Below are 15,336 nucleotides of genomic sequence, written 5' to 3'. Positions count from 1 at the left end.
TTAGTGCCAAAGTCCTTCTTTTTGTTTCCCAGCTCAACAGGGAAACACAGAGGGAATTTGATGCTAAAAAGATTGTTAATGTGGCAGATATCCACTCGATATGACTAACTCAGATGCACTCTCAAATGCATTTTTGCATAAAATGATTGTGGACCTACTGTGGCTTTTGCCCCCCCATCACTTACATTAAAAAGCACATTTGAAGGGGGTCTTTTAGTAGCCAGTATGAATTACAGCGAGTAAAAACCTATTTAAGTGTTCATATGGGCACCTGGCTAAACCTATCCTTAAAATCCATGCACCTCAAGTTGTATATGCTGTAAATGCTGTTATTCATCTTCGCCATTACAAAAAAGATTATTTTGTTTTTGTGACCTGGTGACTTATAAACTACAGCTGGTATGGCTGTAGGTGTCGGTTGGTCTTATTAAGCTGAGGATACTACACGGAGATGTTTTTAATGATATGACGATAGTACACGGAGATGTTTTTATTGATATGACGGCGCGGCATGCTCTATGGGCAAACCGACGCGTTGCCTTTCAGGAAGTGTCCTCACATCAGCTGAGTGAAGCTCTGACAGGTCGGCTGCATACCGTGGGTGACCGCTGACTTTCTCCAAAATATAAAAAGCGAATAAAACCAGGGATGTAAGACAGCGGTTTGGTGTAGATTTGTAGGCGGCAACGCTTGAGTGTCAACCCAATCATCCGGTGAGTGAGTTTTAACTGAGAAAACAGCGAGTGAATGGCAACAGCGCTGTGGAAGCTAGCATGTTTGCTAACTTGTTATTTCCAATACACTGGTTCGAGTTGGCACAGATTTATCGAAATGTCGTTAAACCGTCAGATGTATTTTACATATTGCCCTGCTCACATTTATTTTTTGTACGTTTTTAGCAGCACATTAGCGTTAATACTGACATGTTAGCATCAGTGTCAGCAGCAGGGTCTCGTGATGCAGATTGAATCGGCCGATTGACTCGCCCCTTTAAAGTGCGAAAGCGCAGATAATTTATCGATAAACCTCCATTTTATCGACAACAAACACTAAAACGAGTCGTCCGGTAAACCTACTGACTGATTTAAGAAGGACAATTACTAAAAACAAAACAGTGGTTTGAACGACGGAGCTTGAAAGCTTGAAGTTTAAAGGTTTGTTGACAGTTAACTTTTTCTACGTCAACGTCTGAACGTAAAGTTAACGGTTAATAAACTCTGACGTTACTGTAACGTTACTTTATTTACTAAAGTACAGACTTTAAGGTAACTTAGTTAATTTACTGGGACTTTCCTTGGGTGTTTCCATCTCATGACACGTGATATTTCTTAAGGCTGCAACGGATTCATCTGTCAACTATTTTTTCGATTAATTGATTATTAATCGTTTGGTCAATAGAATATCAGAAATAGTGAAAGAATGTTGATCGCCGTTTCCCAAAGCCCAAGATGCGACCTCAAATGTCTTGTTTTGTCCCGACCAGCAGTTCACAAGACACTCAGTTTACTGTCATAGAAGACTAAAGAAACCAGCAAATATTCACATTTAAGAAGCAGAAACTAGAGAATTTTAGCATTATTTTCTTGAAAAATTACTTGAAACAGTTAATCCATTATCAAAATAGTTGCTGAATAATTTTCTTGACTAATCTTTCCAGCTCTAATATTTCTATTCCACCAAAATTCAGAGTGAAATGTTATACACAATTTATTTCACTATGTTTACTTGACCACTCTGGTGACTCTACAAATTCAGATTTTACCTACAGAACACATGGTGAACTTAGCCTATACAATGAGGTGCATTGCTTTAAACTATAAAGTATACAGTTTTTAAAATGAGCTCCACCTCGACTAACTACAACAGTAAAATGCTATTGACATATTTAATGTATTAGTAATGATAATTTAATCAAATAAAATGGTAACACTGACATGGCCATTTTTTCTGCTTTGAGCACTTACTGTTGATCCTGAATTTGCGATTGATACCTTATCAATGCAGGTCTTCAACTTGTAACAGAGCATGTTCAGTGTGGTATTACTGCTTTTACTTGAGTAAACCATCTGAATTCTTCTTTCACCACTGATCAAAGGCACAAGACTCACATCCTGACCAAAAATCTGTGATAATCATTGAAAAGCACCACAAACACAGGCATTAAAACCACACTGTCTTTAGAGAAATGAGTAGTTTGGCACAACATATACTTTTATATCAAACAATCAGTGTCAGTCTGAAGTCCGAGGCTGGAAATGATCAGCTGCCCCAGGGCCCCTCAGGTTTGACATGTCAGTTGGTTTGTAGTAATGTAAGCAACATTCAATGACAATATCAGTTGCAAAGACAGGGGCTTTATGAGTGCCCCTGCATTATTATTTAGTCTAGAGGCCTTGTTTTGTGTATGAGGGCCCCTCTATATGGCAGTTATTGGGTGCCAATTGCACTTTTTCACTTCAGGTCCCTCAACCATGGTAATGCACAATCTAAGTCCATCGTCACCCTCAAATACATCCCAGTCACAGTAGAGTGCTAACAAATAGAGACAAAAGTCAGAGTGGACTGCTACTTCTCACCTCTTACTGAGATACTTGTGGCAACCACTTAAATATTGAGGAGAATTTATGTTTTGACATTTTATTTGAGAACATTTATCTAGCATGCAAACTGTAAATGTTTTTGTGTACACAATCTGATTATCCTGATGATCCACAGCTTTAGTTTTGCCTCTGCTTCCATAGACGTTCACTCAAAACTACAACAAGTAAATCAAAACCAAATTACAGTATTTTGTCCTAACTTTTCAGCTAAATTGTGTCTTCTTGTCCTGTCAGAGTGAACATTAGAGTCTTCCTTGCAAAATGTTAACTGACAGCTCCTGGAGAGAGACATTTGACATTAGGGAGAGGGGGCTAGCCAGCTTGAAGGCAGTCTAAAAAGTGGAGTCATGACTGGTCAATTTGGGAGGGTGAGTACACTACTGAAAGTCATATGATGCCACACAGCATGGAGGGCCATGGTATGTGAGGAAGCAGAGTAGTGAGTCTTGAAGTCCCTCACGTTTTCTTCATACTTAACTGTCTGTCTCATACTCTCTCAGTTGTAGAGGATCCCCAGTCAAGATGCCTCTGATACCAGTTGTGCCAGAGAACCACAGTCATGTACTGGCAGAGCTTGACTGCCTCGATCCACTTCTCTCCGCTCTCCGTTTAGACTCCGGCAGGCTCAAGGTAGGTTTCACCATCACATGTCTGGAGTCTTATAATTAAATCACACATAGAAAATTTACAGTGGTTTTTAGATATTATTTAAAGTACTACAGAGTGAAAAATTACCCAGTTACACTAACTATATAATTTATCAGGCATGCACCTTGTGTACATTTTTCTTGCTACATATAAATTCAGTATCTAATTACATGTTATCATGTCATGCTTACCCTGTTTTTCTCTCTCTTTTTGAATCTGTTGTGTTACAGTGTACTTGTTTGGCAGTGTCAAGGAAGTGGCTCGCATTGGGAACATCAACAGGAGCGTTGCACCTAATTCAGAGGGAGGGCTGGAAACAAAGGCTTATCCTCACTCACAAGGTAATAAGTGACTGAGTACCTTGTGTGCAGAAATACTGCTTTGACTGTTGCTCTGCTGTTAAATGATACAGCTACACATAAAAATGAATGAATGTCTGTGTCACATTTGTGCAAAGTCAGTTTCTCTTAAATTCTAATCGCCAAACATTGGGTCTCTTTCAGGAGGGAGCTATCACTCAGGTGTCATGTTGCCCTCATGATGAAGACTTTATCGCTATTGCAACAAGGTTAGAGTCTATCCATGAAGTATAGAAATGTTTCACACTCATCTGCCTTAAAACAAAGTTTACCCCATGTCAATCAATGCAAGCCTGCTCTTCTTCCCTCATACATTATCTCTGTGTTACTTGTATTATTCACAATGGCGGGTGTTGGTGTTTGTCTCCGGTCCAGTCAGGGTCTGGTGGTGGTGTGGGAGCTGCAACTGGAGCGGCGGGGTCGTCCAGAGAGAGTCAGTGTGTCTTGGGAGCACAGGGGTCATGCCATTACTGCACTCTGCTGGGACACCAGCGCGCTCAGAGTTTTTGTCGGGGACTCTGGAGGCAAGGTGTCCTGTCTCCGTGCAGGATCCTCCAAGCTGGGAAAGGTATTGAACCAGCACTATTGATGTTCCTCGATAACATCAAATGTGGCTTGTGCATATATAGTAGTTGCGTGACATCCGTGTCATGTGTCTTGGCAACAGCAATCAAAAGGGGAATGCAAAAAATTCCTTTAAGCTTGCAAGATATATGCTTGTAATTCATGCAATTCATTTTTTTTTATATTCTTTTTTTTGTGTCTAGGGGTCAGCATTCGTCATCTTTCCTGTTCAGACCATCACCACTGTAGACTCCAGAGTGGTTCAGCTCGGGTACCAAGACAGTCGACTGTTGGTGTCTTCTCTGAGCCGTTGCTACCTCTGTGACACAGACAGGTGAGTGCCAGTATGTCTGTCTTGCACCTCTTGAGTGTCTGCCATTAGGAACAGGGCCCACCTTAATGCCTCTGTATCGGCAAATATCTGCCCTGCTCAGGTGTCTTTAAGCAAGATGTTAAATCCATATTTCTATGTTAGACATGCTAGTTTTGTGGTGATTCATAAAGGATTACTATTCATCAATATTTGACAGATTGTTCTTTGCATTTAGTTTGTACTGAACCAAGTTTCTGTGATAGTTTACAAGCTACAACTAACTTCTCTTTTTATATAAGACAGTTTTTGCGTGATTTTCCTCGTGAACCTGCACAGGATAAACAGTCATAATGCATTTGACATGTATTCATTTTTATTTCTTAACTTTTTGTTTAAAAAAAAGTTTGAATGTGTTTATTTTACTCTCTCTGGAGAATCTCCTTCCTTCATGTTGGCCGTCTCTCAGCAGTGTTGTTTTTTTTCCTGCCTTCAGGGAGAAGTTCTGGCGTGTTGGAAATAAGGAGCGTGACGGGGAGTACGGAGCTTGTTTTTTCCCTCAGAACAGGGGATTATTAGTGGGTCAGCCCCCTCTGCTGTACTGTGCCCGACCGGGGTCTCGAATATGGGAAGCCAGTTTTAACGGCGAGGTTCTGAGCACCCATCAGTTCAAACAGCAGCTTGCCTGTCCTCCTTTACCGCTCATCACTTACAGGTACCATATTTTCCTGCTTTTAAGTCATCTGCTGTAAAAGTCAAACTTCTAATTTGTCTTTTGTTCATCTGTTACCTGCAGAAACGAGCCACATTACCATTCAGCGCAGAAGAGCCCCCAGTCAGTCGCCTTCCCTAAACTGCTTTATTTTGGGTAATATTACATATTTTTAATATATTTTATCATCTGAGTTCTTAGGTTTGGCAATCACATATTTTTATGATTTTGATCAATTTTGTACATTATTGAAAGCAGGCTAAAAATATTAATTATATCAGATATTAGTAAAAACAACTTGACATCATTCTTTAAAAAAACGAAAAGAAATGCAGATGACCCTGTAACTAACTGTACATTTTATTTATATGTGTAGAGACCAAAACCTGCTGACCTGGACAGACTCAGCCATTTATATCTTCACACCTCATAATGGCCAAGTTCTACTGTGGACAGAAGTCAAAGGTGCATTTGATACTTTTTCCCAAAAAAACACAAGTGATCCTTTTTAGTAACTGAGCGATCAAACATTTTGTCCATAAACATACACGCACACATACACACACACACCATAAATATGTTGACAAAAGTACTACTGAGATCATTAGGCCCATAGTCATCCTCCTGTTTGATTTACTGGGAATTGAACCAAACCTGTTTTCTGGTTTTGTAGATTTGGTTGACATCGCAGTCTACCGCAGTGAGCTCTTCTGTCTCCATGGCAGCGGGCGTCTGTCCCACCTCTCCCTGTTATCTGCAGAGCGTTGTGTTGAGCGCCTGCTGCGTAGGGAGTCCTGGCCTCTGGCTGCTGCCGTCTGCTGTATGTTCCAGCACGCTATCACCACCGGACGGGTAAGATGGCTGCTACCGCCATGCTACAGTAACTGTTTATGTCCATGTGCAAAGTTGAACCAAATCTGTTGAATCTTGTCTGAAGCCGGGCTCAGATTATAGGGGTTTTTGGGCCAATTTATCCTTGATTCATCCCTCCAGACAATCGGCAGAGACATCTGGTTTGGGACCTTGGTCTGAACTGATGCTCTGCCCAGATTATCTGGTATGTGAGGGGTTTACAGATCCAATCTTAAACCTCCAGAACTGCTTGCAGACTCATGGGGGCCACCCCGATAAATTCAAACTTGTTTGATATTTAGGATTTAAAATCTGGATGATTACGTCAATATTTACCAAGCAGGACCACAATAGCCAATGAGAGAGAGCTGACGGTGTTGCCAAGCAACAGTAAACACTCTAGCCATTGAGGCTGACGTTAGCTAGCATACTACTGTTGACAGATATTAAAACTGACAGTTAAAATCTCACTTCTAGTTCGCACTAAAGAACAGACGATTGTGTTGACCGTGTTCCCCCCAACCATTTTTTCATCCAGACTCATTTAGTCTTCTGCTTTTGTTTTTTCTCACTGCAAAGTATTTTGTTTACATCTGATTCCCCATGAGATCACGTGAGGTCACCTGAGGTGATGCATTGCTTCCTCTGGCACGATAATCTTTATAATATCCTGTAGTGTGTGATGTGCCATTATTTTCAAATCTTTTAATGTGTGCATGTTTGAGATTAGAGAGAAGAACATCTGCAAAGTTTCTCCTTATGTGTGTGATGCAACCTGATTTCAAAACTGATTAGGATTTTAAAACTCCTGTAGTCTGAGCCCGGCTTAAGCTGTTCAATGAATATTTGACCTCCTGTGTTACCATTAAAAATCACAGAATGAAATGAAATTTTCACCTGAGGTGTCTCAGGGCCTAACCCTAAAAAGAAACAGACAGGTGCTAGAGTTGCTTCCTGCTATTGACTTAGATAGAAATATACTTTTAACACACAGATAGTGATGGATTATCTGTGTATGAGCACCTGATTATTGTTTTATGGCAGACTTAAAAAATTGTGAACTTATCCTTTAAATAACCAGGCTTTACAGGCCACATTAGAAAAAGTGAAAAGTATCAAAATGCACTAGAATCCTGTAAGTCTGAGTTTGTGCAGATGGTGAAACCAAACATTTACATGCAACAGGTTACATTTTGATGTCAATAAAATATCTTAAAAATCCGAACCAGATTTCTCATCATCATCTCAGCACACATATTTTTTTTTTACTTGTGTTGTAGTGAGTGTTGATAAATCATAAATAAAAGCCTCGTTCATCGTTCTTGTTTTATGCAGGCCAGGAAATCAATCCCCATTGACCGCCTTGAACACCTCAGGTCTCAGCTCAGTTCCAGCACACAGCTGGAGATGATTGGCCAACTGGAGGAAGTAATCAGTAAGCTAGAGCCTCTGGACTCTGCCTCCAGCAGCCGCAGAAGCAGCATCTCCTCACATGTAAGTTAAAATAACTTGAACCTTCTGTGGAGAACATTCAAGGAACTGGGGCATTTCATTAAGTAGCTGTTTATTACATGTCATCCTTCCCATCATTTCATGTCACTTTTCTACTGTTCACTGCCAAAATGAAGTCAAAAGTGTCACACACAAAAAAGCTTAAAAAAGGAAGCGATAAGCAGAATTAAACTTGTGTAAGCTAACATTATCTTTAACTTCTTTAACTTGTTTCTCTGACTTGTCATGAGGTCCAGGAAGCTACATGGTGTGCAGAATAATTCCACATCAAACAAATACATCATGGTTAGATTACTTCCTCTCCAAGTTTTGACACAAAAGCAGAGGGTTGTTTATATTAGGCTAATTTAACAGAAGCTCACAGCTTCTTTAAACAGTATACTGATATCATTATTTTCATCATCCAGGAGAGCTTCAACGTCCTGGACTGTGGAATCTATCGTGTGATCAGCCGCAGAGGAAGCCAGTCAGATGAAGAGACAAGCTCCCTCATCAATCAGTCCATGTCAGAGGAGGAGCGGCTCAAGGAGTTCAGTTTTGTGCAGGATGACGATCAGGTGGATCATGGTAAGAGGCGGATTTTGCTCTCGAGCATCAGCTGCCTGGCTGAATGGTGAAAGGATATTAACTATAAACAAATGCTTTCTATGAAAGTGACATTCGTTTTGTCTGATATTAAAAAAGACAACATGAAGTGAGTTTTCAAAAGTTAATAGAATCATTTCTATTAATACAAATAATTATTAGTAACAATATAATGAAAAGCAGATGGAGATGAACAGCTAACCTTACCAGGAGGATCACTGTAATATTTATTGTAATTTATGTTGTAGTATTCATATATTAATCTATTGAGATAATTGCACATAAAGAATGGCAGCAGATTAATTAAAGCCTTGCTCTGATATTTTTGTATAAACTAATTCACATTGTGGTAACAATAATAATCAAATAACAGCTGTTTTGTGCTATCTTTATTATTCTTAAAAACGTCTTATTTACCTCTCCTTTTTGTGTAATCTGCACACTCTGGTGCAAATAAAGATAAAGAAACAGTGTAAGGTTCCCTGGGATGTAAATGTATACGTACCGGTGGTGCGGAGTGATGCAGCGTCCGGCTGTACAAGAACAGACTCAGACATCAGCGAGTTTTCATTCACTCACAGTCAAAACAAACTGGAAAAGTATCAGCAGAGTAAATCAAAATCAAATTGGCCTTGCTGATGCGAAAACAATAACTACAGCAAACTGGAAGGATATAAACAAATAACCCACTCACACATATTCTTTCTTGTTTATTTCTTCACTGTCTCTCTCTCTGCTCTGTGTGTGTAGGACGAACAAACTCCTTTTCCTCCTTCTCTGATTTCAATGTGAAAAGAGAGTGAATTATTTTCAGTTTTATGTCACCAACTGATTAAACAAAAAAAAACTGACAGATAAGATATTTGGAATTGAGGACATCGCTAGCTGCTGAAAGATTTATCAATATAAACGTGTGACTGATAATAATTTGACTCTTTGACTCTTTGTCGTATTGATCATTTGTACCTGTGTACCTGAAACTGATTTTATTTGGAATTTAAAAAAAACTAAAAATCATTTAATCAAAAATGTTGCTGTGCTGCTCCGTTGGATTTGCTGTGAGAGCTGAATGATCACCCTGACGGTTGACATGCTTTATAAATGCCACGTTATTAATATCAAGTTTCTTGTCTGTTCCATTGTATCATACACACATATCACCATTTTGGTTCTGTTTTTTTTTTATTTCTGTATTGTGCAGCATTTAATTTACGCTCTCTGTAGTGTTGTCTGGCACCTTTGCTCCATCTGCTTGCATTTTGTCTTCTCCCTCTCATCATGCCCCTCTGGTACTCCATCCATCTGTGTGTTTCCTCTGGCTCTTGCCCCAATCTTTATTCAGATCCACAGAGCACTGAGCGTATGGAGGCTGAGCGATCTGAGCAAGGCCTGCCGTTCCACCTCCCCCTCTCATTCCGCACCAAACCCCCCCGCATCGCACTGCAGGCCGTCAAAGACAGGTGAACATCCAGAGAAACTAAGCACAAACAGGCTCACAGCTTTAAATAGAGGAGTGTGTCACAGCTGTGTGTGTGTGTTATATTTGAACACTTATGAAAATGTTCGGGGTTTGTATCATTTCTTTTTTTTGTTATGAGGACCGAAACTCCTACAATAACCTATTATTCAAATGCAGCTGTGCTTTTTGACAGCTTACTTCCCCTTTCCACCCAAGTCACGCATCTTTTTTTTTTTTTTTTTAAATTCACATTGTTCATCTGTGTAGGCACATGCAGTATGTTTTATTTCCAAGCATCACACTCAGTCATTTGCCATATGAAAAGGTTCACTGTTTGTAGTTCTGTTTGCCTTTCTCACTGTTGGATTGTAAATCCATGTAAGTGTAATCTTATTGGAGAATGGTTATTTTAATTCAGTTTTCTTTTTCTCAGCGTTTCCAGTTTTGTTAAGAAGACAACAGAGAAGATCAACACCCTCCAGATGAACTCTGAGCTCTGGCAACGGCCTGACTTCAGAGAGGGTGGACAAGCTGAAATGTCAGCCGCTTCTGCTCCGTTCTCAGAGGAAGTTGAAAATGAGTGAGTACAGAACGTGGACTAAAGCCATGTTAGAACAGTTTTTACTAAGAACTGATGAGATTGTGTACTGAAATAAAGAATTACTTATTTTCTGTGATTTTTAACCAAATTTGAACTAATACCTTGAACCTTTGTTATGAGTAGACCAGTGAAAATTAATCAGATCAAACCAGTGAATGATAATTGTCGTCACAGGGTTTATGATGAAATGCCCAACACAGAGGCCGACATGCTGGAGCTCCGATCAGCGACGGAAAGGGCCGTGTAAGTACAGCTACTACCTTTTTTTTTTCCAGTTTTTCTGTGGAAACCAAAGCGTACTCTGTTATTCAAATGTTACATTTTTCCAACACCAGCTCCCAGATCCAAGATCCCATGGTGCTACTGGATCCAGTCTGCCTGGGAGAAACTCTGCTGGAGTGGCTGCCGGTGCTGGAGCGAATTCTCGGACCTGCAGAGCTCAGGTCAGCTGCTGTGAGTGATTCAAACACGGATGTACCTGGAGAACAGAGATGGGAGAGGGATTATGTAAACACCTTCTCAGAGCAGCCAGAGGAGTCTTCTTGCTCATCAAGAGAATCCACAGAGAGCGCTACAGAGGAAAATACAGAAAAGCCTCCAGAGCTCGGAGAAAAAGAGAGCCAGTGTGAGAGTCAGCTGACTGCAGATTACAATGAGAAAGAGCCCGCCGCTGTAAATGGGAGTTCTCCAGAGCCTGTACGAGTGGTTCCCCCCAAACCTGTACCATCAGATCTCCTGGCTAATCTCACACAGCTGGCTACACTATACACAGAGCTGAGCTGTTTCAGAAACCAGGCAGATGAGCGAGCTTTGGGCTGCACAACCTTCCTGCGCCGCTACTTCTTCCTGCTGGATGCGGAGCGCATAAGAAGAATGTGTCTGCTCTGTTACCAGGAGCAGCCGGCGGTGAAGAGCTCCTTCACTGAGGCCATGCTAGGTCAGAAGCTTCTTCTTAAATCACTTGATCATACTGGTTTACTCTCTGGTTTAATCTTTTCCTTTTTTCCCCCCAGATTTTATGTTCAGATTTTACAAATCAAGAAAGAACACATTTTAGAGAAATAAAAAAGGGAAACATACAGTGTGCTTCCCCCATGTGAAATGGAAATTATTATACATTTTTGCAGAATAATAAACAAAAGATGAATGTGAAATGACTCTTAGTTTCCACTAAATAGTCAAGGAAAGACTGTGCTGTGTTTCAGAATTAAATCAATGTAGTTGTTCCATTGGAATGATAAAAAGCATCTTATTTGACCATTCATTAAAAACATGCAGAATCTAATGGGTTTACCGTATACAAAAAAGCCAAAGATTTCCAACCAAGATCTGGTTAAATCTTTCACTGTAGAAAACCATCTAAATAGCTTTAGCCAATAATCACATAGAATATAGCAGAACCAAAACAAATGAGAAAGTTTTAAGCCCACATACTGATAAATAGATTTTGCTCAGTTCAGTGTTGGAGTAGTCGAGCCTACGGACAACAAACTGTATTTGTATCTATATTTACATTTCTGATACTTCCCCACAGATCTGACTCAGTCCAGTAAGGTGGTGGAGGTTATTCAGAGAGGGGATTTACTGAGATCACTACGCAGTCTGAGAGAGCTGCAGCCCTGGAGTGCCCCTCATCTCCTTGCTCACTTACACAGGTCAGTACCCATGTTTCTCTCTTACACCATCAACATATATTTAAGTTGTGATGGACCTTGGGAAGTAATTACACTATGTTAACATGTAGGCTGTATGAGAAGCACGGCGAGGCAGCTGTACGCTCGTTTTCTCAGTTCTACCCCACGATAACTCCTGCCGACGTAATGGCTATGGCTCAACAAAGCCACTTCCTGGCATACCTGGATAATCTGGTCCAGTCACGAACTGAGGGGCACAGGTACATCTTCAGTTTGATCTTTTTGTCAAAGGAAAAAAAAAAAGACATTGATCTCACTTTCTTGCTGAATCTTACATTCATTTCTTCCTCCAGGTTGCCGTTTCTGCAGTCCCTTCTCGAACCAGAATCACTGCGACAGGATTGGCTTGAGCTCGCACTTACCCATGATGCTCCTCAGCGTTGTGATACCTTAACCCCTGACGGACTGCCCAGGTCTGCTACTGTTGCGTGAGAAAAAAATTGCAAAATAACTTTTTCTTTGTTTTAACTAAAAAACACATCTGCTGGATGGATGGTAACTAAGATGCTACCATTTCATCTCTGGATTATATTCAGGCCACAAGAATGTAAAATCTTGAAGTGAAAGTAAAGTATAAGAACTGTAACTGTGACTAAATGTGACTCCCGTTGCAGGTGGCACTCTCATTGTTTCAGTTGGGGTTATGGACGCCTCCTGTCTCTGCTGATACGTCTCCCGGCAGATCTGTCCTCCAAGCAGAAGATGTCAGAAATGTGCCGCAGTCACGGGTACTTCCAATTTTTTTTTTTTGTCTAAACAAGACAAGTCATATTTTTTTTGCTGTTGATGGCAGTTTTTGGTAGAAAGGGACACATGTCAGCTTTTGTATAATATGTGTGTTTGTAGGTACTGGACTGGCTATCTGTATCTCTGCCGTGAGCTGCAGCGCCGCACAGAAGCCTTCTCCACTATCTGTCAGCTGGATGACATCACCCTACTGGAAGAGCCTGATGGTAATTGACAGAGACGAATGTTGGTTACAATGTCAAGGGTTAGTGAGATACATTCCAAAAACCATGTCCGCTACCAGGAAATCAGGTGCATATACACATGATACATAAGTAGTGGAGCATGTTTACATCAACTACTCACTGCACCTTCTTCATAACACAATGATTAGCTCACCAGCCAAATCAGACAACACAAATAAACCAAAGTGGATTCACTCTTTCTGGGAAAAAATGAACTGTGGTGATTCTTCTTTGTCTTTGTTGCAGTACAAAAGGGATTTGAAATTAGAGTATGCTGGTGATAAGCATATAGCATGGTGCTTACCTGAGTTTACTGCTGGTATTTATACTTTGTTGGCCATTTGAGGGCGACTTTGTGGTGTGAAATTTGGAATTTGGAAATGTTTGACTTTGGATGCAGATTCAGTCTGGCCTTTGCAACAAAAGATCCAGCGCCTGAACTTGGACACAGCTCTGGTGCAACAGTTGCAACATTACAGCTCAATAATTCTGTAAACATGTATGTAGACAGTGCAGGCAGAACCTGAAAATAAACAGCACTTTTGATCCTGTAAAGAAATGTTTTTTAAGTAACAGATTACAAGCTTTCAGAAGTTCTCTTTCAGTTAAGTTCTTGACACGTCTTGATCCCAACAATGGTTTTCAGTACTTACGTGAAGTTATAAATCAAGAAACGTCCAAGTAATTAATGATTCACTTTTTTTTCTGAGAGTTTAAACACACAGGTTTGCTTTCTGTCATTTTCCAGGTGTTGAGCCGCAGACTTTGGATGAGTGGAAGCTCCTGATCCAGCTGTCTCAGCGGTGCAGCAGCGTCTCAGAGCAGGCCACAGGTGTGAATGGTAGCAGCCTGTCTAATGGCTCAGCAGACTGTGGCGGGAAGGTCAGCCCTGAGAACCTGACCCTGCTGCTGGCTCGGATGGCCGGGCCGGACCGTGCGTTGGCCATCTTGGAGGAGTGTGGAGTGCAGCTGGTCCTTTCACCCCACTCCAAACTGGTCTGTGAGCTGCTGCGAGTCACAGAGAAGAGGCAGAGGTGAGTCAGAGTGTCAGTTACCAAGCTATCAAAGTTTAATTAGCTCATGAGAAAAGGAAGCAGTTCCAGCACTTTTTTCAGATGAAGTGTTTTCTGGCGTTATGTGATTTTGTTTACATTTAAAAGGCAAGCAGCATTGGGGAAGAAAAAACATTTTAATCCATTGATTTTGTTAAATTTGAGCAGAGAGAGCAGAATGAATTGTTTGAGAGGTCTCTTGGTGGTTTGGGGAACATGACAGTTATATTAGTGGTCTGAAAAGTCTTTTATAATAACTAGATATTGAACTAAAATGTGTAAATAAAGTCTGGAATAACAGCTGAGGAACTGTTTTTGATTGTCATCAGTGTAACAGTTCAATGGACTTTATCTCGTAGGTGTTACAGTTGTGTTTCTTCCATTTTCTATTCTAGGGCAACGATTCAGACGATGCTCGAGCGCTGCGATCGGTTCCTGTGGTCTCAGCACGCCTAAATGCAGATCAGCGCCGTGTAGACAGAAGCTCCTATCAGCTAAATGAGATAACTAACACTTGATGTAAGTCTCCCCACTAACCGCTTTTGAAGCTGTGGCTTAATTTATACACTGTGATATTTGTAAAAGCTTGCCAGTTCTCATGAAGGTACTTATCCTCCCATTGAAAACAGTATTATCTATTTAACTTCTAATTGCTAACTGTTTTGTTTTTTTTTGCACAAATATTTTTCAGTATTTTCCTCTTCATTCCATTTACTTTAATTTTATCAGTATTCAGGTGAATGTACAGGGGTTTGTTGCATTACTGATATTTTCATGATTTGAGTTAAATGCTTTTTCGCATGTACAGATAAGCAAATATCTGATGACTCTGAGGCCAAACGAAAAAGTAGATTATCCTGTTGTTACAAGAAAATGAACTGTCAACAATTATAGTGAAATGTTCTAACTAGGTAATATTATGTGAATAAAAACTGTCTGTATGAAACATCATGTTTCCGCCATTGTTTTTTGTTTTTTTATGGAACAAAAGGTTTTAATCTGTGCGATTATGGCCAGAGTTTTATTTAAATGAAACTGTTTTTCTCCTCATACATCCACATCAAAAGCAGTTTGAAAAAGAGTAGAATACAAACACAAGAGTGGTTATAACCAACATGTAGTGCAGAATAATCAAGGAACTGTCTCTTTATTTGCCTTTGTTTATTTCTGTACATCAAAAGTATCAAACAATCCAATATGTTAAACTTTGACTCTTAATTTGACACTTCAACAGAGTCACTTCATCCAAATTACAACAATAATACCACTATGCAGACAGTTTTGGTTTTATTTGCTCATGTTAGAAGTTAAGAGATAAGCCAAACATTTCATGTTTTCAACTCTTCTCCCTGCACATAAAGTAGATGATGCATAATGTGGGTCAGCAGAGATAATACTAATAACAACGTAATGAAAT

The 15,336-nt window shown here is 40.2% G+C and overlaps 1 protein-coding gene across 1 annotated transcript; it reads left to right on the top strand.

The window, feature by feature from the left end:
• The first annotated feature begins 521 nt into the window (after positions 1-521).
• hps5 (HPS5 biogenesis of lysosomal organelles complex 2 subunit 2) lies at positions 522-14,867 on the top strand. Its single transcript, XM_044356886.1, has 23 exons — positions 522-713; positions 3,101-3,230; positions 3,479-3,589; positions 3,752-3,816; positions 3,983-4,175; positions 4,375-4,505; positions 4,978-5,196; positions 5,278-5,349; positions 5,570-5,658; positions 5,867-6,045; positions 7,381-7,539; positions 7,965-8,124; positions 9,485-9,602; positions 10,035-10,181; positions 10,377-10,445; positions 10,538-11,139; positions 11,737-11,857; positions 11,947-12,096; positions 12,190-12,309; positions 12,511-12,624; positions 12,743-12,849; positions 13,616-13,901; positions 14,315-14,867. The coding sequence occupies exons 2-23, from the start codon at positions 3,123-3,125 to the stop codon at positions 14,373-14,375; spliced, it is 3,381 nt and encodes a 1,126-aa protein (XP_044212821.1). The 5' UTR covers positions 522-713; positions 3,101-3,122; the 3' UTR covers positions 14,376-14,867.
• The last annotated feature ends 469 nt before the right edge of the window (positions 14,868-15,336 follow it).

The sequence above is a fragment of the Thunnus albacares genome, chromosome 7 (genome assembly GCF_914725855.1).
Source record: "Thunnus albacares chromosome 7, fThuAlb1.1, whole genome shotgun sequence".
Lineage (NCBI taxonomy): Eukaryota > Metazoa > Chordata > Actinopteri > Scombriformes > Scombridae > Thunnus > Thunnus albacares.
Note: the sequence above shows the minus strand (reverse complement) of the source record. Positions and strands in the feature narration are given on the sequence as shown.